We start from the raw sequence: 22,096 nt of genomic DNA, 5'->3' as shown, positions 1-22,096 counted from the left end.
TTGTTTTTTTTGTTGATGAGGTTAATTTCCTGGGTTATATATTGTCTGCAGAAGGCTTCCGCATGGATCCCTCTAAGCTTTAACCGATTAAGGAGTGGGTGCAACTCAAGTCCCTGAAAGCCTTGCAGCGTTTCCTTGGGTTTGCAAATTATTATCGCAAATTTATTAGAGATTTTTCCAAGATTACCAAACCCCTCACTGATTTGACTAAAAAGGGGGCTGATGTGGTTAATTGGAAGCCAGAGGCGATCCATGCCTTCGCTACATTAAAAGAATGTTTTTCCTCAGACCCGATTCTGGTTCAGCCTGACCTTATGCGTCCGTTTATTGTGGAAGTCGATGCATCCGAGGTTGGAGTGGGAGCGGTGCTATCCCAAGGTACTCCGTCTCTCACTCAACTCCGTCCTTGTGCCTTCTTTTCCCGCAAATTTTCTCCCACCGAGACAAACTATGATATTGGTAATCGTGAGCTGTTGGCCATTAAATGGGCCTTCGAGGAATGGCGCCAAACATAAGGTCACAGTCTTCACAGACCATAAGAACCTCACTTATCTGGAATCTGCTAAGAGACTCAATCCTAGGCAAGCTAGGTGGGCATTGTTCTTCTCCAGATTTGATTTCATGGTGACGTTTCAGCCCGGTACCAGGAACACAAGAGCTGATGCACTTTCCCGTAGCTTCTGTCCCTCTTAGTCAGAAAACATCGAACCAGTCCCTATTTTGGCATTGTTGTATCATCGGTATCCATAGATTTGATAGAAGAAATCCGTGATGCCCAAGACCAGGCCCCTGAAACCACTCCTGACCGTAAACTGTTTGTCGCTTCCCCACTTTGTTTACGGGTACTTCAGGAGTCCCATAATTCTGTCCTTGCAGGTCACCCTGGTATAGGCAATACCCTCCGACTTGTAACTAGGAACTTTTGGTGGCCAACCCATAGCAAAGGACTGTAAGGAATATGTACTGGCCTGTGAAACTTGTGCTCGAGCCAAGACACACCGTACCTGTCCCGCTGGATTTCTTCAGTCCCTACCTATTCCAGGAAGTCCTTGGACCCACCTCTCCATGGACTTCATCACTAACCTTCCACCCTCAGAAGGGAAGACTTGTATCTGGGTAGTAGTGGATAGATTCAGTAAACAGTGTCATTTTGTTCCATTGTCCGGTTTACCTAATTATGAAACGCTTAGCAGGTTGTTCATTAGGCATATTGTGCGGTTACATGGGGTTCCTGAAAATATTGTTTCTGACAGAGGAACGCAGTTGTCTCGAAATTCTGGAGGGCTTTTTGTAAAAAGATTAATATAGAGTTATCTTTTTCTTCCGCCTACCACCCAGAGACCAATGGTCAGACTGAACATACTAATCAAATATTAGAACAATATCTCCGGTGTTATGTGTCGGATCATCAGTCTGACTGGGTGGAATACCTGCCGCTAGCTGAGTTTGCCATTAATAACCAGTATCAGGAGTCTATCCAGACTACCCCTTTTTTCTGCAATTTCAGGTTGCATCCACGTTTTGGGTCCTTTTCTTCCGCTATGGTGGATACTCCTGAGGCTGAAAGCACTGTGAACAAACTGAAGGTTATCTGGTCCGAGGTGAAAGAGAACTTGAAGAGGGCACAAGGTGGTCAAGCCTCAGCTGCTAATAAGAGGCGTTCCAAGGGCTCAAGCCTTGGAGTTGGGGATAAGGTATGGTTTTACACCCATCATATTAAACTCAAGGTCCCTTCTGCTAAGCTGGGTCCCAGATTTATTGGACCTTACAAGATAGTCGAGGTCATCAATCCCACAGCTTTCCGCCTGAACCTCCCTCAGTCCTTCAAAATATCGAACGTGTTCCACAAATCCCTCCTCAAGTTGTATCGTGTTCCCATTCATCCAGTCAGGCCCCCCCCTCCTCCTGTTTTGGTCAAGGGTAACCTGGAGTATGAAGTACAGAGGATCCTTGACTCCCGTATTGTTAGAGGGGCGGTGCAGTATCTTGTGCATTGGAAGGGTTATGGCCCGGAGGAACGGTCATGGGTCCCAGCAAGTGAGGTCCACACTAAAGGTCTTGTCAGGCGATTTCACCTCCAGTTCCCTGACAAGCCGGGTTTTGAGGGTCCAGTGGCCCCTCGTGGAGGGGGGGTACTGTCACGTCCCCACCGGAGCCCGCTCCTGCGACTTCTGCTCCGATCGCCAGACAACGCCATCTTCCCACCGTGGATAATGCTGGTGATGGGAGAGGAGTCGGTGCCCGTGGCTCTGCAGAGCACAGGCTCCGCTCATCCACTAGGCTGGGTTTCCCTGGAACCTGCAGTACCACTGGCTGACTGTAGGTGGCGTGTGTGTCTTCCAGCTGAAGTTGCCAACATTCACCTGCAGCCAATAGGAAGACACCACACCCTTCTTATTCCCCCTCCTGTCACATGACCATTGCCAGAGATAGTTCTGTACTCCTGGCTCATGTGCTGTTTGTATGTTGATTCCTGTGCGCTGACCTTTGCTTGTTTTTTGACTACCCTCCTGCCTGTCGTTTTTGTACCTTGCTGCCAGTTCCGGATTTGACCTCTGCTTTGTCTCCTCACTACGCCCTTGCCTGCCGATTCGGTTCCTGTTTTGCATCTCCTGGTTTTTGACCCTGCCTGACGACCACGGACTAAAGCCTACCACAGGTAGTGATCTCTGGGGCTCTGTGTAATTCCAAATCCCTGTATAGGGGTTAAAGGGTTGCAGAGTTCTTGGGATCCTTCTTTGTGAGCGGCTTTTCTCTAGACTCCCCTTACAGCCAGTCTGAGTCTGTGGCTCCAATCAAGCATTACAGGCACCCGCCACCAAAAAAACCCCAACGTAGGTTCTGGGTGGGCAACAGAGCATTCCTGATCATGCTTCATTGGTCCTGCCCCACCAGACGGGTTTTGTCTCCTGTCATCAAAGAATTCTTCTAGAGTATGCTGTAATCAGCGCAACTATTTACACAGGAAGTCCTGGACACACATAGTCCAGTGGCCCAGTTGTCCATTTAACTCACACATTATGCAATATAAAAAAAAAAATATTAAAACATTTCAAAACATATTTACATTGAACATTATCAAACTTTAGTTGGCAGCCTCCCGGTCTGATGCACACTCCGGTGCAATCTCTAGACACTGCACATTTAGGGCGTAGCACACACGCTCGCCTTTATAGCGGTTGTACGTGACCACATCAACCGGGTAGAGGCCTTTTTGTAGGTGGGCTTGTACATCCTGCCGTGAGATAAAGATGTCCTTAGCGAGACCGGTCTTTCACAAAGCCCCAACCTTTTTCTAGGTTGAACTGGACGACCAAGCCATAGCTTAGCGGTCCCCGCTCAGATGATCGGACCTTGCGGAGCCACTTCTTTTTGGCCATCTTGCGGGCTTCCATCTCCTCTCTCCTGGCGCTGCTCCCGCTCTGCTTGTAGTTTCAGCAACTGCCGCTGGCAGGACACCGTGATAGCACTGGCAGTCGGGGTAGGAGTTAAAGGGGCCGCCAGTCCTCTCCCGCTGGCGGCCATGACGTCCCGAGCCAAGCGTGGCTGCACCTGACTGGGAGCAAGGGCAGGGGGAGCTGAAATGGGTCCCAATAGGGCGTCCTCAGCGACCGGAGCAACAGGGGTTGTTGTCTCAGTTACCTCTCCGGTCTTTTCCTCCTCCTGGGCTGGTGATGTGCGGCCCATTAAGACATATTCTTCCGCCACCACCTCCATCATCGATGCCTGCCATTGCTGGACCACACCCGCTTGTGTCGCGGGCGGAGGAGGGGACGCTGCGCTCACCCACTGCTCAGGTCCGGCTGCTGCTGCTCTGTGGTGGCTCGAGCGGTGGGCCGGATCCAGGGGACTCGAGCGGCGTTCCTCGCCCGTGAGTGAAAGGGGGGGTGATTTGGTTTAGGGATATTGTCCGTGATGCCACCCACGGTTGTGGTGAGGTTGGTGACACCACCGCTGCTCTGGACGGGGATCCCGGGAGCGGTGACAGGGAGCAGCTTGGATGTTGGTTCTCCCCTCCGTGGGTAGGGGGTTGGTTGTCCCGGGGCCCGGTGATAGGGTAGGGATGGTTGGCAGGCGGGTTACGGGGCCTGGTGAGGTGCAGGGGCAGTGCTGTGCCGCACGGCACGGTGGTACTCACTCCGCCAGTAATTCACACAGAGTCTCTGGTCAAACAAACGGCTGGATGGACGGGTCCCACAGACGGCTGCGGTTGATCTCCTCCCGGCAGGTTGATGGTGACTGCCTTTCCCTGCACCTGTGTTTTGTGTACGGTTCCAATGGCTTCCCACCGGCAACCCACTCCCCAGCTTGGATGGGTGCTGAAGGAACCCCTTTTGCCCGCAGGGTCTGGCCCTGGGAACTGTAGCCTTGGTGGTGACTGTGTGTCCCTTCACGGTTTGAGCTGTTGCCTTCAATCGGGTCTTGGCTGCTGGGAAACCCTGGATGTTCCCTTCGCTAATGGATTTGACCAATTTGCGGCGACTCCAAGCCTGGTCGGGGTCCGTAGGCCCTGCCGAATGGTGCTGGCTTCTCTTTGCTCTCCGATCCGGTACCATCGGGCCACCGTCCGTCCACGGTCCTTACGGTTTGCTCCAATCGGCCTCTCCTGCAGACGGTCACCACCGTCTGCCAACCTTGCTGTTTGTGCCCGGGCCACACACCCGGACACGGTCAGTCTCCTCCTTTACCACTTCACTCTTCAACCTGCAAAACTAATCTGACTCCTTTTCCCGCCTCCAGGACTGTGAACTCCTTGGTGGGTGGGGCAAACCGCCTGGCCCACCCCCTGGTGTGGACATCAGCCCCTGGAGGAAGGCAACAAGGATTTTGTGTTTGGCTTTGGTGTGCCTAGCCGGGGTGTGGGGTGTGTTGGTGTAGTACTTGTGACATCCTGGCTTGTCCAGGGCGCCACACTTGGAGCTCCAGCAGCCGGCAGCCCAGCCACTTCACCTCTTCCTCGAGGAAGTCGGAATCCAGGACTGGTTGCAGCAGCGGGGCTTTCTCCGGACAGCCAGGTGAGCTGGTCGCTGCCACCCCGTGCTCCAGGTTTTCCCGGTTGCGACTTGCTATGGCGTACTCCAATTCTTTCTGCGCAGTTATCCCATCCTTCGCCATTTCCTTGGGAGGCGGGACATATCAGCCCACGGGTAAGTTTCGTTTCTGCTTTGGTGCTGCAGGGGGCAGGCACAGCTTTACGTGCCATATCACTACCCAGCCCACAAAGGGCGGATACACCCAGGCTATATGGTTGCACATGGTGCCTGTTCTTTTTCAATGGCAGCCAGCGCATAGTCCTTTTGCATAGTCTGTTAAGGCACACAGTAACCACTAGGACGGGCATGAAATCCTGTTCGTGATGCCAAAATGACATGCCCACACAGGGGCCATGAGGTGACTCATTACCGGGCGGTGATTCTGGCTCTGGGGCGCCATGGTGGCGTGGCCTGGTTCCGTGACCCCGGCAGAACTGGGACCCAGGGCAGATGGTGGTGGTAGTAGTAGTCTATGATGGTGGGCGCAGGCGAATAACGGAGCGACACAGGCGTGCAGTCCCAAGGTTTTTACTCACTGTAGCTGGTTACACACATGCCAGAAACCACCTTCGGAGTGCCGGGATCCACTATGATGGGCTCCAGCCGATCCCGGGTAGTTTGGAGGTAGAGTCTGGTGCACCTTTCTAAAGTATAACCTTTCCAGGCCGACTCCTGTGCTTGGCTCTCCCTCCTGTGTTCACTTTTCTTACCAGCGGTGTTGACATAAATATTTATTATTTAGAGGGCACATCAACTTTACATTGTTATACAAGCGGTACACTGACTGCTTTACATTGTATCAAAGTGTCATATCTTCAGGGTTGTCCCATGAAAAGATATAAAATATTTACAAAAATGTGAGGGGTGTATTAACTTTTTCATATACTGTATATAGACATCATATGCCAAGCTAGGAGCTGTGCAGCAGTGCATCGGCAAAATGGCAACATGATCTGCTGAAACTGATCTGTTTAGGTCACAAACCACACACTTGTGGCAAAGAATAAAAGAGCAGACCGATCAGTGGCTCTTCCCGCTGGTCGTTTGCGACAATGGGCGTAACCTGGTGGCTGCTTTCAAGATTGGCAAGCTGGTACACGTGCCATGTATGGCTCACGTGCTGAACCTAGTTGTTCAGAAATTTATGAAAACATGCCCTGACTTGCCGTACCTACTTGAGAAGTGCCCATTTCCACCATTCTTCTACCGCTTTTGCTGGTCTTACAGCACTGAAAAAGCGCTTTAATTTGCCAAGTTACTAATTCATGTGTGACCTGCTAACGTGGTGGAACTCTACATTCTATATGTTGGCGAGGATTACTGAGCAGCAGAGGGTAGTAGCTGAATACCAGCTTCAACATACCCATCAGACTGAGAGTCTGCAACCACACATAACAACTGTCGAGTGGATATGGATCGCTGACATTTGTGAGGTTCTTGAGAACTTTGTGTACTGCATAAAGGTCGTGAGTGGTGATCAGGCTATTATCAGATTAACTATTCCGCTGCTGTGTCTGTTGGAACAATCACTACATATTCTCAAAGAGGAAGCTTTGAGTGCCCAGCATGTGGCTATGGAGCCAGATTTCCCAATGGGTTATACCATACATCCCAACTTTTAAAGAAGGGAAAGAGGGACAAAGTTTGCTGCGTGCAAGGCCACGCCCCCTAACCACACCCATTTTACAAACGGCCACACCCATATCCACTCCCCATCTACACCCATCCAGCAAACTGAAACTGCAGAAGTTGTCCGTGATCGCTCTGAGCCGCCACAGATCAGCAATGTGCAGAACAGGCAGGGAGTTAACTACAGGGTGTGCAGGCGGCTAGGACCCAGGAGGAGAGCTGAACAGGGTGTGCAGGCAGCTAGGACCCAGGAGGAGAGCTGAACAGGGTGTGCAGGCGGCTAGGACCCAGGAGGAGAGCTGAACAGGGTGTGCAGGCGGCTAGGACCCAGGAGGAGAGCTGAACAGGGTGTGCAGGCGGCTAGGACCCAGGAGGAGAGCTGAACAGGGTGTGCAGGCGGCTAGGACCCAGGAGGAGAGCTGAACAGGGTGTGCAGGCAGCTAGGACCCAGGAGGAGAGCTGAACAGGGTGTGCAGGCAGCTAGGACCTAGGAGGAGAGCTGAACAGGGTGTGCAGCTAAGGGTATGTTCACACATCAGGTTTTTGCTGTGCGGCACAATCCAGCGCTTTGCAGGAAAAACGCATCTGGGGGGTTTTTGCCGCCGGGTGCGGTTTTTCCTCATAGACTTTTATTAGCGCCGGATTGTGCCGCATGTACTTACGTTTGATCTGGTTTTTGCTGGATGCGGCAAAAATCGTCACTCCGACGGCCGCACAGGACGCAGAGAGGAACGTTTTTTGCCAGCGGCAAAAAAATGCATAGCTCCGGGTACGGCGCTGTGCGGCATGGTGCATAATGAAAGTCTATGCGAGCCGGATACGGTGTCATGCTTCAAACGCCGGAAGCATGTACCGTATCCGATTTTTACTTCTGAGCATGCCCAAAAGTGATATAAATTCATTGCTTGTCAGAAAATCAATCAATCACTCACTCTCTCTCAAACTCTCTCACTGACTGACTCACTGACTCATTCACTCACTCTCACCCACTCACCGATCACCGGCGCGGGGCTGCACGGCGTTCACACTGCTCCGGCGGCTTCTCCTGATTTGAAAATGCCGGCCGCCCATTATTCAATCTCGTATTCACACCGGCGCCTATGATTAGTTGCAGTTAGACACACCCCGACGCTGAGTGACAGCTGTCTCACTGCAACCAATCACAGCCACCGGTGGGCGGGTCTATATTGTGCAGTAAAATAAATAACTAAAAGAAAAACGGCGTGCGGTCCCCCCCCAATTTTGATACCAGCCAAGATAAAGCCACACAGCTGAAGGCTGGTATTCTCAGGATGGAGAGCGCCACCTTATGGGGAGCCCCCCAACCTAAAAATATCAGCCAGCAGCCGCCCGGAATTGCCGCATCCATTAGATGCGACAGTCCCAGGACTCTACCCGGCTCTTCCCGAATTGCCCTGGTGCGGTGGCAATCGGGGTAATAAGGGGTTAATCATGGCAGGCGTCTATAAGACACCCCCAATGATTAACCTGTAAGTGAAAGTAAATAAACACATACACCCAAAAAAATCCTTTATTTGGAATAAAAGACAAAAAAAACCCCTCTTTCACCATTTTATTAAAATCCCCAAATACCCCTCCAGGTCCGACGTAATCCACAGAGGTCCCGCGACGCTCTCAGCTCTACTACATGAAGCTGACAGGAACGGCAGTAGAACACCGCCTCTCTCTATCAGCTCCACGCAGCAACTGAAGGGAGTCGCACAGTCAGCGGTGACATCACTGAAGTAATGCCGGGTTGTGTGCGGTGAAGATGCGTGCAGGGTAGTGCCTGCTTGTGCGGTGATGATGCGTGCGGTAGTGCAGGGGTGTGCGGTGATGATGCGTGCTGGGTAGTGCCTGCATGTGCGGTGATGATGCGTGCTGGGTAATGCCTGCGTGTGCGGTGATGTGTGCTGGTTAGTGCCTGCGTGTGCGGTGATGATCCGTGCGGTAGTGCAGGGGTGTGCGGTGATGATGCGTGCTAGGTAGTGCCTGCGTGTGCGGTGATGATGCGTGCTGGGTAGTGCCTGCGTGTGCGGTGATGATGCGTGCTGGGTAGTGCCTGCGTGTGCGGTGATAATGTGTGCTGGGTAGTGCCTGCGTGTGCGGTGATGATGCGCGCTGGGTAGTGCCTGCGTGTGCGGTGATGATGCGTGCGGTAGTGCAGGGGTGTGCGGTGATGATGCGTGCTGGGTAGTGCAGGGGTGTGCGGTGATGATGCATGTGGTAGTGCAGTGGTGTGCGGTGATGATACGTGCTGGGTAGTGCCTGGGTGTGCGGTGATGATGTGTGCTGGGTAGTGCCTGCGTGTGCGGTGATGATGCGTGCTGGGTAGTGCCGGCGTGTGCGGTGATGATGCGTGCGAGGTAGTGCCTGCGTGTGCGTGTGGGGTCTCTCTCTCTCAGCATAAAAAAAAAAAAAAAACGGATCCATCGCATCAGTTTTTTCACAATCTGAGACGGATCCATTGCATCAGGCACAAACCAGATTGTGCCTGATTGGAAAAAACTGATGTGTGAACAGCAGCTCTGCCAGGCAGGGGATCATGTGGTCGGTAAGCTTGATAGAAGCATTGCAAATGCTTCTATCTTTGCATATTACCGGCCAGTGCTGTGCACCTGCAGAAGAGGACACAAGTGGTAAGTACACTGTCCTATCCCCAATGTCCTGATCTACCGTGGTGTGCCTGCAGCATTGAGAAGCAAACACTGTTTGATTCTCAATGCTGCAGGGCAGGCACGCACGATAGATAAGGACACACGGGAGTCAGAGAAACAGCTAGAGGATCTCACGCTCCGGCCGGGGGCGGGGGGGAGGGGAATCAGCGCTTGGGAGATTCAATTTTCATACCTTAGCAGCAGCACAGACCACAGAGCAGACAGAGACTAGTTTCGGGTAGCGCGCTCTGCTCTGTTATGCTCACGTCACGTGTTAGGATGGTAGGAGGGAAAAGCAGCGAAGCGGGGAGAGAGTGGGTGGGCGGAGCCACGGGATACGGACCTCCCGCCCGGGGCAACGGGACAAACAATGCAAATCGTGATAGTCCCGCTGTATCCGGGACGGTTGGGAGGTATGGTTATACTACCCAGCCCAGCCAATATTCTGAGGCAACGTTGGGTGATGATGAGGAGGATGAGGAGGAAGAAGACTTTTTTTCTATGCTAGCCAGCAGACTCCCAGTGCTACAAAGGGGACTCTCAACCTCAGCTTCATGTCTGTCCATCATGGACGGCTGGAGAGGAGGAGGAAGAGGAGGCGAGTCGGTGTGAGGAGAGGATGGGTATTGTTCCTCCTGGTGGGGATACAGAATCTTTGCCTGTTTGCAGCTTGGCCCACATGGCACAGTTCATGTGTAAGTGTCTGTGGCAAAACCCTTGCGTGATACACCTTTTTATCCAACAACCTTTACTGGTTGGCCACTTTTCTGGACAAGGAAAAATTTCCTTCTCTCCTTTTGGAATCACCAAAGGGTTGTACCATGGAATCCTTCAAGAGGGTCATTGTACTGTAGATCAGTTGATGAAAACATAACCCTCAGACAACACTGGTGGCAGAGTTACCGGCTCTTTTCAACACCAAGGATTAATGGGGAGAGATATCAACACCAGGTCCAACAGAAGTGGGGGGAAAATGTGCACAAACTGGGCCATTTTCAATAAACCAGGACTTCAGCAAGGACTATCTGTGCCTGTAACAATGCCAAGGAGGGAGAACCTGCACAACATGGTCAAGGGGTACTTAAGTGACCATACTTGCATCCTTTCTGATGCTTAAGTTCCCTTTAGTTATTGGGTTTCCAAGATGAACACTTGGCCCAACCTCTCCTTATACACCTTGAAGGTGCTGGCCTGCCGCCTGCTAGTGTGATGTCAGAGCGTGTTTTCAGTTGTGCTGGGGCAATCATCACTGATAGGCGCTCACGCCTCTCCACAGAAAATGCAGACAGACTTAAGGGTACTTTACACGCTGCAATATCGCTATCGATATCGGTAGCGAGCGTACCCGCCCCCGTCGGTTGTGCATCATGGGTAAATCGCTGCATTTGGCGCACAACATTGCTTACACCCGTCACACGGACCTACCTTCAATGCGACGTCGCTGTGGCCGGCGAACCGCCTCCTTTCTAAGGGGGCGGTACGTGCGGCGTCACAGCGACGTCACACGGCAGCCGTCCAATAGAAGCGAAGGGGCGGAGATGAGCGGGACGATCATCCCGCCCATCTCCTTCCTCATTGCGGCCGGCCGCAGGTACGAGGTTGTTGCTTGTTCCTGCGGTGTCACACATAGCGATGTGTGCTGCCGCAGGTACGACAAACAGCCGCGCTACTGAATAGGAAACGATTTTTGGTTAGTGAACGACGTCTCACATACCAACGATTTTTGCCTCTTTTGTGATCGTTTAAGGTCGCTCATACGTGTTACATGCTGCGACGTCGCTAACGACGCCGGATGTGCGTCATAAACACCGTGACCCCGACGATATATCATTAGCGATGTCGCAACGTGTAAATGGCCCTTTACTCTGATTAAATTCAACAAGGACTGGATTTCTCCACAGTTTGCAATCCCTCCAGATGAGATCAAGCCAAACTAAATTCCCCCAAAATGTTCGTTTTGGCTACTTCTGTTAACGTCCACCCCTTGCCATATAAAGCTGTTTCTTTCCTATGTCAACCATGACTCAGGCCAGAGGGATAATTTTTGTAAATAATATGCACATTGTGCAGTGGCAGACAAACCAGGACAGTATTCCTACTCCAGCATAACTACTATTTGTCATTAGAGGCCCTTGTGATGGGGATTTCCAGCGTCAACCATGACTCAGGCCATAGGGCTAATTTTTTAAACAATGCACATCTGTGTGACAACCGCATCCATTCTGTTCTGTATACAGTCCGTTTTACATCCATGTGCCTTCCGTGTTTTGTTTTCTGCGGACCACCAAAAAAACGTGTTACTTACAGTCAAAATCTAGAAAGATAGATAGACAGACAGACATATATAATGTCCCACTCCCCTGCATTTTTTAATCTTGCCCCCTTTTAGTGCCTTTCATGTGGCACTAAAGGGTGCTTAGCCTTAAATTTAGCCAAAAAATAAATAATTTAAAAAAACAACGTGGGGCCCCCTATTTTTTGTAGCCAGCTAGGCTAAAGCAGACGGCTGCAGCCTGCAGACCACAGCTGACAGCTTCTCCTTGGCTGGTAATCCAAAACAGAGGGCACCTAATACTGTTATTTTAAATTAAATAAATAATTTAAAACAAGCAATGTGAGGTCCCCCCCCAAATTGGATCACCAGCCAAGGGAAATCGGACAGCTGTGGTCTGGTATTCTCAGACTAGGGAGGTTCATGCTTATTAGACCCTCCTCAGCCTAAAAATAGCAGGCCGAAGCTGTCCCAGAAGTGATGCATCCATTCGATGCACCAATCCTGGCGCTTCGCCACCAGCTCGTCCCGTTGCACTGGTGCGGTGGCAAACGGGTTAATATATCGTGTTGATACCAGCTTTTAATGTCACCTGGCATCAAGCCCTAGCATTAATGATGTCACAGCATCTATCAGATACCCGACATCACTAACCCAGTCAGTAATAAAAATACAACAAAAAAAAATGTATTTGAAAAACACTCCCACAAACATTCTCTCTTTCACCAATTTATTGAAAAGAAAGAACAAATCCGGATCTGGCATAATACAATAATGGAGTCTCATTACGATCCATACCATACTCACTGTCCCAGTCAATGAAGAACAGAATGTTCCCCATTGGCTGGGCGAGCAGTGCAGGGATTAGAGCTAACATCATTAGGTCAGACAAGTTACTGCAGGGCATAACGAGCGACAATGTCATGAACTTGTGACGTCAGCGCTCGTCACTGAGTTCCATGGCTGCTGCGTTCTCACGCGAACTGTCTCATGAGCCATTCCGCCCACACTGAGGATCTCTCTAGCGGTGGGAGGTGACGTCACGTTAGAGTCACTTCCGCTGGTGGGACCCGGAAGTGATGGGTGGATGGATCACGCTAGACGGGACACGCGGCGCAGGTGATGGCGATCCCTGCAATACTTGGGGGCATATATGGACCCACCTGGCAGTACCTCGGCCACACACTGCCCCCCGAAGAAGCTAACGCAGCGAAACGCGTTGGGGCTTCCTTCTCCTGCACTGGACCCCTGTCTTGGCATTTGCCTAGCACTTTTGCACCTTTTCTGATGGGTAAGCGGCAATATATTTATGTATTTCTAATGAATTAATTCTTTAAATGCTAAGGGAATACTGCTGACCCAGTGATTTGTATCTATTATGGCAGGGGCCCATGGTCTGGGAACTTTTTCTGGAACCATTTTCCTGCACTTATGCACTTTTTCTAATTACTATAATGTTGTCTCCTTGTCTATTGTGAATTTGAAATAAACTTGTTACTTTTTATCACAAGGAGTCTTTATATTTACTCTTACTATCATGTATGGCCCTTTAATACTCCTATCCCGTTCTTTGATGTATATGTACTTTCGGAGTGGCCTGAAAAAACTTTTCTTTATTCCATCTGTTACCCTGAAATTTTGTAATAATGGAGTCTCACTACAATCCATACCATACTCACTGTCCCCGTCAATGAAGAACAGAATGTTCCCCATTGGCTGGGCGAGCAGTGCAGTGATTTGAGCTAACATCATTAGGTCAGGCCAGGTTACTGAAGGGCATAACGAGCGCCAACATCATGAACTTGTGACGTCAGCGCTCGTCACTGAGTTCCATGGCTGCTGCGTTCTCACGCGAACTGTCTTGTGAGCCCATGATGTCACCACTAGTCAGTCTCGGGCCGCCCACGTGAGAACGCGGCGTCATGGAAGTCAGTGACGAGCGCTGAGATCAGCGGAGATCATCACAGCAGGTAATGATCTGAGCTAACGTCCTGATGTTGGCACTTGTCAGCCCGCAGCTGCTCGCACACTACTGTGTGAGTCACTGCGTGGCTGGCAGGGCAGTGCAACATACACTGCAGGGACACCGATAGACCGAAGCCACTTGGAAGTTCTTCCCTGTGCCTTCAGGGGATCCCAGAAACCATATGTGAGTCAGAAATGCATGCAGATACATTCTCCAGGCTCTCCCCCTTCAGTTTCATCACTTTCCCATACATTTCAGCCCTTTCCTCAGGCTCCCCAAACTTTGTTGGGTCCAGCAAAAAATTACTCGAATTTCCCATTGACTTGCATTGTATTCGCTATTTGTAACGAATATGCAAGTATTACAAAGTACTCATTATGAGTATAGCGATTACAAATATTACGGTACTCGCTCATCTCTAGTGTTCAATACTTATTTCACCCACTTTGAGTGCATGGCTAGTGTATATATCTATTTTTCATGCATATACTGTATAGCTCTGTAATTGAGGTGTCATCATTAGTCTTTGGTCACACATGCGTATAATAAATCGGTCACATTTTAATCCAGAAAAGTGGGCCAATTTATCTCATTTGTCATCCGTGTTATGGCCACACGGCCTACAGAGAAGTAGAGAAACACTGCACGGTCTACAGTTAATAGAGAGACACCACTGCACGGCCTACAGAGGAATAGAGAGACAACACTGCACATATTATAGAGGAATAGAGAGACAACACTGCACATATTATAGAGGAATAGAGAGAACACTGCAGAGATTATAGAGGAAAAGAGAGAACACTGCACGGCCTACGGAGCAATAGAGAGGCAACACTGCACAGCTTACAGAGTAATAGAGAAACAACACTGCACGGCCTACAGAGGAATAGAGAGACAACACTGCACAGATTATAGAGGAAAAGAGAGAACACTGCACGGTCTACAAAGTAAAAGAGAGACAACACTTCACGGCCTACAGAGTAAAAGAGAAACAACCCTGCACGGCCTACAGAGGAACAGAGAGACAACACTGCACGGCCTACAGAGGAACAGAGAGACAACACTGCACGGCCTACATAGGAATAGAGAGACAACACTGCACGGCTTATAGAGGAATAGAGAGACAACACTGCATGGCTTATAGAGGAATAGAGAGACAACACTGCACGTTCTACAGAGGAATAAAGAGACAACACTGCACGGCTTATAGAGGAATAGAGAGACAACACTGCACGGCTTGTAGAGGAATAGAGACACAACACTGCACGGCTTGTAGAGGAATAGAGACACAACACTGCACGGCTTACAGAGCAATAAAGAGGCAACACTGCACGGCTTACAGAGTAATAGAGGGACAACACTGCACGGCTTACAGAGTAATAGAGGGACAACACTGCACGGCCTACAGAGCAATAGAGAGGCAACACTGCACAGCTTACAGAGTAATAGAGAAACAACACTGCACGGAATATAGAGGAAAAGAAAGAACACTGCACGGTCTACAGAGTAAAAGAGAGACAACACTGCACGGCCTACAGAGTAAAAGAGAGACAACACTGCACGGCCTACAGAGGAATAGAGAGACAACACTGCTTGGCTTATAGAGGAATAGAGAGACAACATTGCACGGCTTATAGAGGAATAGACAGAACACTGCACGGTCTACAGAGTAATAGAGAGATAACACTGCACGGCCTATAGAGGAATAGAGAGACAACACTGCACGGCCTATAGAGGAATAGAGAGACAACACTGCACGGCCTATAGAGGAATATAGAGACAACACTGCACGGTCTATAGAGGAATAGATAGACAACACTGCGCATGCTTAAATTACAGCATTGGAATTAAAGGAGGACAGATCTAAAGCCAACGGAAGGACAAATAGATCCTGTGGGACCATCATTAGGGGGTGATATTTCCAAATTGAGGTAGATTTAAATATGAGTTGTATTGGTGTACATGAATATGTACAAAGAAAATTATTAAACTGCATTATAATTTTGGAAATAACCCACTAAAGCTTCTAATAATACATTTTCTGTAACAGGTGTCTCTGTACCATATGCCATTTTTAATATGTGTCTATTTTATTTATTTCATGTACTTAGCAAGTAACAGAAGAGTCTGTGAGATGCAGAATTCTTCAAGTGAATATGGACTTTCAACACAAGGTAAAAAGAAAATTATTAGAAACTAGTGTAATCATTAATAATTGTTGTGGTGTTCGCTGACTAAGGCCATGTGCACACATTGAGTATTTGGTGAGTTTTTTACCTCTGTATGTATAAGTGTGGCACCCCTGAGGCTTCCGTCGCCACAGGACATTGCACCCCATCCAGCGGTGTGATGTTCCATTCTGGGTAAGGAAAGGAGTGAACGCCGGTCCCCAGGCAAATCTACACAACACCCATTGTTAGGTACACACTGGGATCAGGGACAGTGGCAGCTACCCTCCCATGCTGCATGCTGGGAGGGGCCGTAAGACCCATCCCTGCTCCTATAGGGTACAGCTTAGCAACTGGGGAGGTGGGAGGAGCATACAGGGAACGGAAGGTCAAGTTGAAGTAAGAAAGAGAGAGAGGGGAGAAGGAGGAGGAGGTCTGCAGAAGGCAGACGAGAAGGAGAAGCAGAAAGAAAGCTCTAGTCAGACAGGAGCTAAGAAAAGAAAGTGACGCTTCCTGGTGAAGATCCTGGGACTCAGAGGGTCCAGGTGACACCAAGCAGAGGAAGAGAAGGGATTCCAGGGCCACAGAGAGCTTTTGAGCTGGTGGCCTGTTCCACAAGAACATCGGTGGAGGGATCAAGCTGCAACAGGGGACGGTCCCTAGAAACCGGAGGAGTGAAAAATCATCTCTAACAGTAAAAACCGATGCCCAGGGAAAGTTGCAAACTCCCCGGGTCACAGCCCACAGCGGAACCTCTAGAAAAGGGGCAAATAACCGTCAGGCGAGCTCCCAACCCGGAGGCTGTTGTGGATGCCGAGCCAGGTTCATCCTAAAAAGGCAAGGTTTAAGGAGACAGCTGCAGACAGAGACACTTGAGAGAAGGGTACCGGCTTTCATTCCAGGAATTACCCAGGATCGGCGGAGGTCCCTGACAGTGGGTCTCAGCAGTCCAGAGGCACCAGTGTGCTTAAGCCCAGGAAGTGTGAGTAAAGGCCTTGGAATTGCACCCTCTGGTGTTGTCTCAGTTATTGTCGCCTGCATAGACTTCCACCACACCATAGACTCTTACGAGCACCAACAGTGTCCCCGGGGGCACCGCTCCACCTGTGGGGAGCAGTACCACCAGTGCTGCCATTCCATCACCCCGGAGGCCTCACACAGCAGCGGCGTCTTAATAGCCGCAAACCACAGGTGGCGTCACGAACACAAACTTTATTCACCTCAAGTCATCAGCCATATTAATTGACACCCACCGGGGTCACGGAGTCGGGCCCCGCCACCACTGACGTCCCCCGGATTAGTCCGGCCCGGCACTGGGTGTCCCATAACCCTGGGGTGGGCGAGTCATAAGCTCAAACCAGGAGTGGAACAATCAGAGGAAAAGTATAATAGAAACACGTTACCACGTCTGTATTTCTCACCGAATTCTGGTTTTGACTATAAATACTGATGTAACAAATTGACCAAATATTGAACGTGTGAACATGGCCTATGGGTTGGTGCTCCATTTTCCTCATAGTGATAGGGGATCAGTAGTTGTTAGATTCACACCCATAAAACTCATCTCCTGATTGACCAATGAATAAGGCACAATAAAATACAACTTGCTATGATGATTTTTCCGACATGAGATAACAATATTAAAGGCCCATTTACAATGTTCTCATAAGAACACTTGTTCCTCATAATTTGCCGGTGTAAACATGCCTTTGATCATCCAACGATTAAGTAAAACGATAAATCATTGACTGACTGGATAATTCATAGGGGTTATTAAATAATTGGGGCAGCACATTGCCTCATATAAAAGTGGTGTCCCCATACATCAGCCCTTGTGAACGGACCAATGACTGTTAAGGGCACCTTACACGCAGCGACATCGCTAGCAATGTCGCTCGTGAAAGCACCTGCCCCTGTCGTGCATCACAAGCAAATCGCTGCCCGTGGTGTACAAAATCGCTAGTACCCGTCACACGTACTTACCTTCCTAGCGACGTCGCTGTGGCCGGTGAACAGCCTCTTTTCTAAGGGGGCGGTTCGTGCGGCGTCACAGCGACATCACACGGTAGGCATCCAATAGAAGCGAAGGGGCGGAGAGCAGCCACATGAAAGTCACGCCTACCTCGTTGCTGGAGGATGCAGGTACGGTGTTGTTCGTCGTTCCTGGGGTGTCACACGTAGCGATGTGTGCTGACTCAGGAACGATGAACAACCTGCGTCCTGCACGCGCAACGACATTTGGAAAATAGACGACGTGTCAACAATCAATGATTTGGTGAGTATTTTGCAGTCGCTTGTATATGTCACACGCAATGACGTCGCTAACGAGGCCGGGCCGGATGTGCGTAACGAATTCCTTGACCCCCAACGACATCTCGTTAGCGATATCGTTGCGTATAACGGGGCTTTTAGTCAACTTGTAGATATTCTTCGTTTTCGGGTTGAAATCAGCTCATAGAAACTGCCCTCTTCTCTGTATATTTGCTGGGGTTTTTTTTAAACTTATTCTCTTTTTAAACATAGGTTTCAAGTTATATGGAAGTGTACTGATCGGTAAACTCATTGTCTTGATTACTATTCTGCTCATTTTTGGAATCCACCTACTTGTAGTTCGCCTAAGGTATGTTCACAATATAGATATGTGTTCAGTGATATATATTGGTGATACACAGTATATTGGTGATATGTCTTTTTGTTGATTATTAGTTTTCCTGCCTGTTTATATGGTATGTCAATTATTGAATCCAGGCAAAAAAGCAGAGATGCTACCACGTAACAACAAGTTTGTTTGCCTAATCTCTGACAGGTTATTTATCAAAGCAGTTTCTGATGCATATTGTTTGGTGTCATATAAAGGATTCATGAAATTTTTAAGGCTCCCAGTCTTCTGATCTCCCGCTATGCTTCTATTCAATGAAGCATTATACCACAACACATTTATTGTACTTACAAGATGCATATAAAAGATAGCAGTAAAAAGAGTATCTTGCACTCTAGACAAAAAGAATGTAACTTCCACACATGCCCAAACTCATGTTTCGCCTGCTTGGCTTCATCTGAGGCATGTCCTCATGTTTATCCCTATCACTTATTCCACAAATAGAAGATCTCGAACATAAAACTTCTCAAATAATCATCAGCTGTAATTTTGACAAAATCAAATGTTTTTTTAGCAGGAAGCTATCACTAGAGCACTAGCCAATCTGCTGCCATGTAGTCCTACATATTTATTATAAACTCTGCATAATCCTACCCTCACCACTGATTGCCAGATTTTTGTGTACACTGTGCTTAGACAGAAAGCTGCCAATCAGTGGTCAAGATGGGGTTATACAGAGCTCAGTATTTAGAGAACTTGTAGATCTGCAGCAGAAAAAACAATGATTTCAGTAAGCAGGTAATTAAGTGATACATCACTGGTATCAGGATATATCCCCCTACACCATCCTGGTCTCAAATGGTCCAGCTAGATCTTGAAGATGGGTTTTCTTTTAAAGGGTTAATTCCTTCTTCTGTCTTCAGCAGCACACCGCTCGCAACAGGGTGTTATGTGCCTTATGATTAACCGTTGGAACCAGCGACAGGCATTACATCTCTTCCGATATTCTGGATTTTCCTCTTATTTCTCCTGGAAATGTGGGAGAGAAAAATTAACTGGTTATTACGATTTTCTATTTTAATAGAGTGTGAAAAGTCACAAAGCAGAGCTCTAAAATTGTTACATGTCTTTACTAAAACAGACACATTAGAACTGCAAGGTCCCTTTAAGGGCTTGTTCAGGTGAGCGAATTTTAGAATAAAATCGGACAGCACACTGACCAATGTAATTCAATAGGGTTTCATTACACATTAGAACTCTGCCTAGTCCAAAAGTGACAGCCCTGTTACAGAAATGTCAGAAACTGTTCCTTTTTTTCTGTGTGTCTTGCAGAAATCCATATGATTGTGAAGCGGAGGCAACGGTACGACCGCTAGGCAGAGTTCAATTACGGTACAGAAGGCGAGGGTGCAGAAACAAGGGAACCGCTTTATTAATGGACAGGGAATATATGTGTAAATCAACAAATAGTTAACAAACACTGCAGATTGTAGCTGGTCCACACCAACCATATGTCGCCCCAACTATTACAATTACAAATACAATGGTAAACTTTACCAGGAGAATTTATGTATGACGCTGCACTAACAACTGGCTTCTGCTAAATGGGCCCGCGCAGCTATCACGCCCTGACTACTGAAGTCTATGCTAAACCCAATGGGGTGTGCACACTGGTAAAGGTCTCACAGTACTAATGAGGGAGAGCAAGTCCACTTCAGGGAGCTCAATGCTGCGATGCTCGAATGGCCCATCGGTGTGCACTTTCCTTCCAGAACAGGTGGGAACTTCTCTACTTCCACAGACTTGGAGTTCTTTGACTCTTCCGTATGACGTCACTGCTCATCTCTGGAATCGCCAACCTCAGGAGTCTCCAAGTCCGATACTTCCTCGATGGCTACCAGGGCTCTGCCAGATTCAGTCTCTCTCGCAGCTCAGCACCAGGCTCCTCTCCCAACCGCCATTGTCAGAAACTTGTTAAGAAATGTATCCTCACTCTCTTAGGCGACCCAACTTCACCTCTTCCCACCCTAAACTCTTCTCCCACTCTTTCTCTACTTCCCACCCTTCTTGGGCAAGGTTAGTCCAACTACACAGCACAGCTTATCCACAAAACTCAGAACATGGGAGAACATCGTCTCTACCAGCTCGTCCAAAAACCACAGAACACGGGGGAACACCATATCTTAAAGTCACAGCATGTTTATATGTTCGTTGGGGCTATACCCCTACACTTTCCAGCAAAATAATCCATAAGCCATCCATGTGTCATCGGTGTACAGTCCATGTCCATGTGTCATTTTTTTTCAATCAGTGTGTCATCAGTATTTTTCACCTATGGATAAATAAATTAATTAATTGAAAGCTTCCCTTATACTTTCAATGATAAACACATTCTGCACTCAGATTGTACACAGATGTCATCCATGTTCTGTACATGTTTTTCATGAACCCATAGACTTGTATTGGCTATTGTCATCCATCATCGTGCTGCCGGAAAAAAAGGACATGTCTCCGAGGGGTTTGCATGGATTCAAGGGCTCTGTAAAAACACGGACATGTGAATAGCACCATAGATTATAGTGTGTAGGTGCTAAATCCGTGAAGAATTAACAGATATAACACGTACATGTCACACGGACCTCTGAATAAGGCCTTAGGGATACTCTCATAGGGAACAGAAATTACCTGCAGTGAAATCCACAATAAATCCTCACAATCTGTGGATTTCAAATCTGCAGCTCTGGTCAATTTCTGGTGAGGATTATAGGTAAGATTTCTTGTGCACAATACTAATACTGTAACAAATTACAGTACTGATAAATTGTTTTCCTTCTAAAAAACCTAGACGTATAATATGACATTTATATGCCCCATGGGAATTTACCAACTAGTTGAAATTTGCTTCTATGTCTTGTGTATATTTGTTTTCACATGTTGCTTTTTCATCTTCTTTTCTTTTTTACAGAAGCAAGACACCTGAAACACAAGAGCAATCATTGAACAGATTATAAACACTGAAATTTACACATTTATATTTTTATTTTTTCTCTATATGTTTATTATATAAAAAGAATGTAATTCCTTTATTGCATTTTCATTCATGTAATGTGGTGGCTATATTATGTTGGGTGTAATACTAACTATTGGAATGGTCCACTTGTCACTTAAAGGGAACCTGTCATCTGATTTATGCTGCCCAAGTCCAGGGCCGCATGAATCAGATCCCGGCTGCACGATTGCAGCCAGATGTATTTTTTTTCTAAAATGCTCCAATGTTTTAGAGGACATGAACTTTAAAGATTCGACCAGGGACCATGGCCAGAGACAACACTCGTCCACCCCTATCCGGCTCCTCCCAAGTCTGCCTCTGTCAATCCCTGCTGAAGGTACAAATTGGGGTAGACTGTGGAAAAAGAAAGCGCAATAGGGTCTTACCCGGTATATACCGAGAAAATTAAAAAAATGCACTCACCTCAAGGAGTTGTGTCAGTCACAACTCCTATAAAAGCTTATGTTGTTAAGATGAAATCTGCTGCAGCCCCCGTGGTTGATAACAGAGAATAATAGAGAAGGGGTTTATGCCGTGCTATTCACCAGGAAGGAGGACAAGGAGATGATTAATGTTCCTTTATTGTAGCTTGTGTCTACGCGTTCCAGGAGCTCTACTCCCTTCATCAGGACATACAGCACAAAGACAACATATCACATAGATATGTTGTCTTTGTGCTGTATGTCCTGATGAAGGGAGCAGAGCTCCTGAAACGCGTAGACA

General features: G+C 48.3%; 1 protein-coding gene across 3 annotated transcripts in view; it reads left to right on the top strand.

The window, feature by feature from the left end:
* The window catches only part of LOC142296961 (immunoglobulin superfamily member 1-like), a 164,908-nt gene extending 143,017 nt beyond the window's left edge, over positions 1-21,891 (top strand). The window contains exons 7-10 of one of the 3 annotated variants that reach the window (XM_075341139.1): positions 15,669-15,731; positions 18,249-18,345; positions 19,657-19,687; positions 21,290-21,891. In XM_075341139.1, the coding sequence (XP_075197254.1) occupies positions 15,669-15,731; positions 18,249-18,345; positions 19,657-19,687; positions 21,290-21,304 (206 nt within the window). In that variant the 3' untranslated portion in view covers positions 21,305-21,891. Of the gene's footprint in view, positions 1-15,668; positions 15,732-18,248; positions 18,346-19,656; positions 19,717-21,289 lie in introns of all 3 variants that reach the window. The other 2 variants (XM_075341131.1, XM_075341148.1) reach the window with 2 other exon arrangements.
* The last annotated feature ends 205 nt before the right edge of the window (positions 21,892-22,096 follow it).

Source organism: Anomaloglossus baeobatrachus, chromosome 1, assembly GCF_048569485.1.
Source record: "Anomaloglossus baeobatrachus isolate aAnoBae1 chromosome 1, aAnoBae1.hap1, whole genome shotgun sequence".
Classification (NCBI taxonomy): Eukaryota; Metazoa; Chordata; class Amphibia; order Anura; family Aromobatidae; genus Anomaloglossus; species Anomaloglossus baeobatrachus.
Note: the sequence above shows the minus strand (reverse complement) of the source record. Positions and strands in the feature narration are given on the sequence as shown.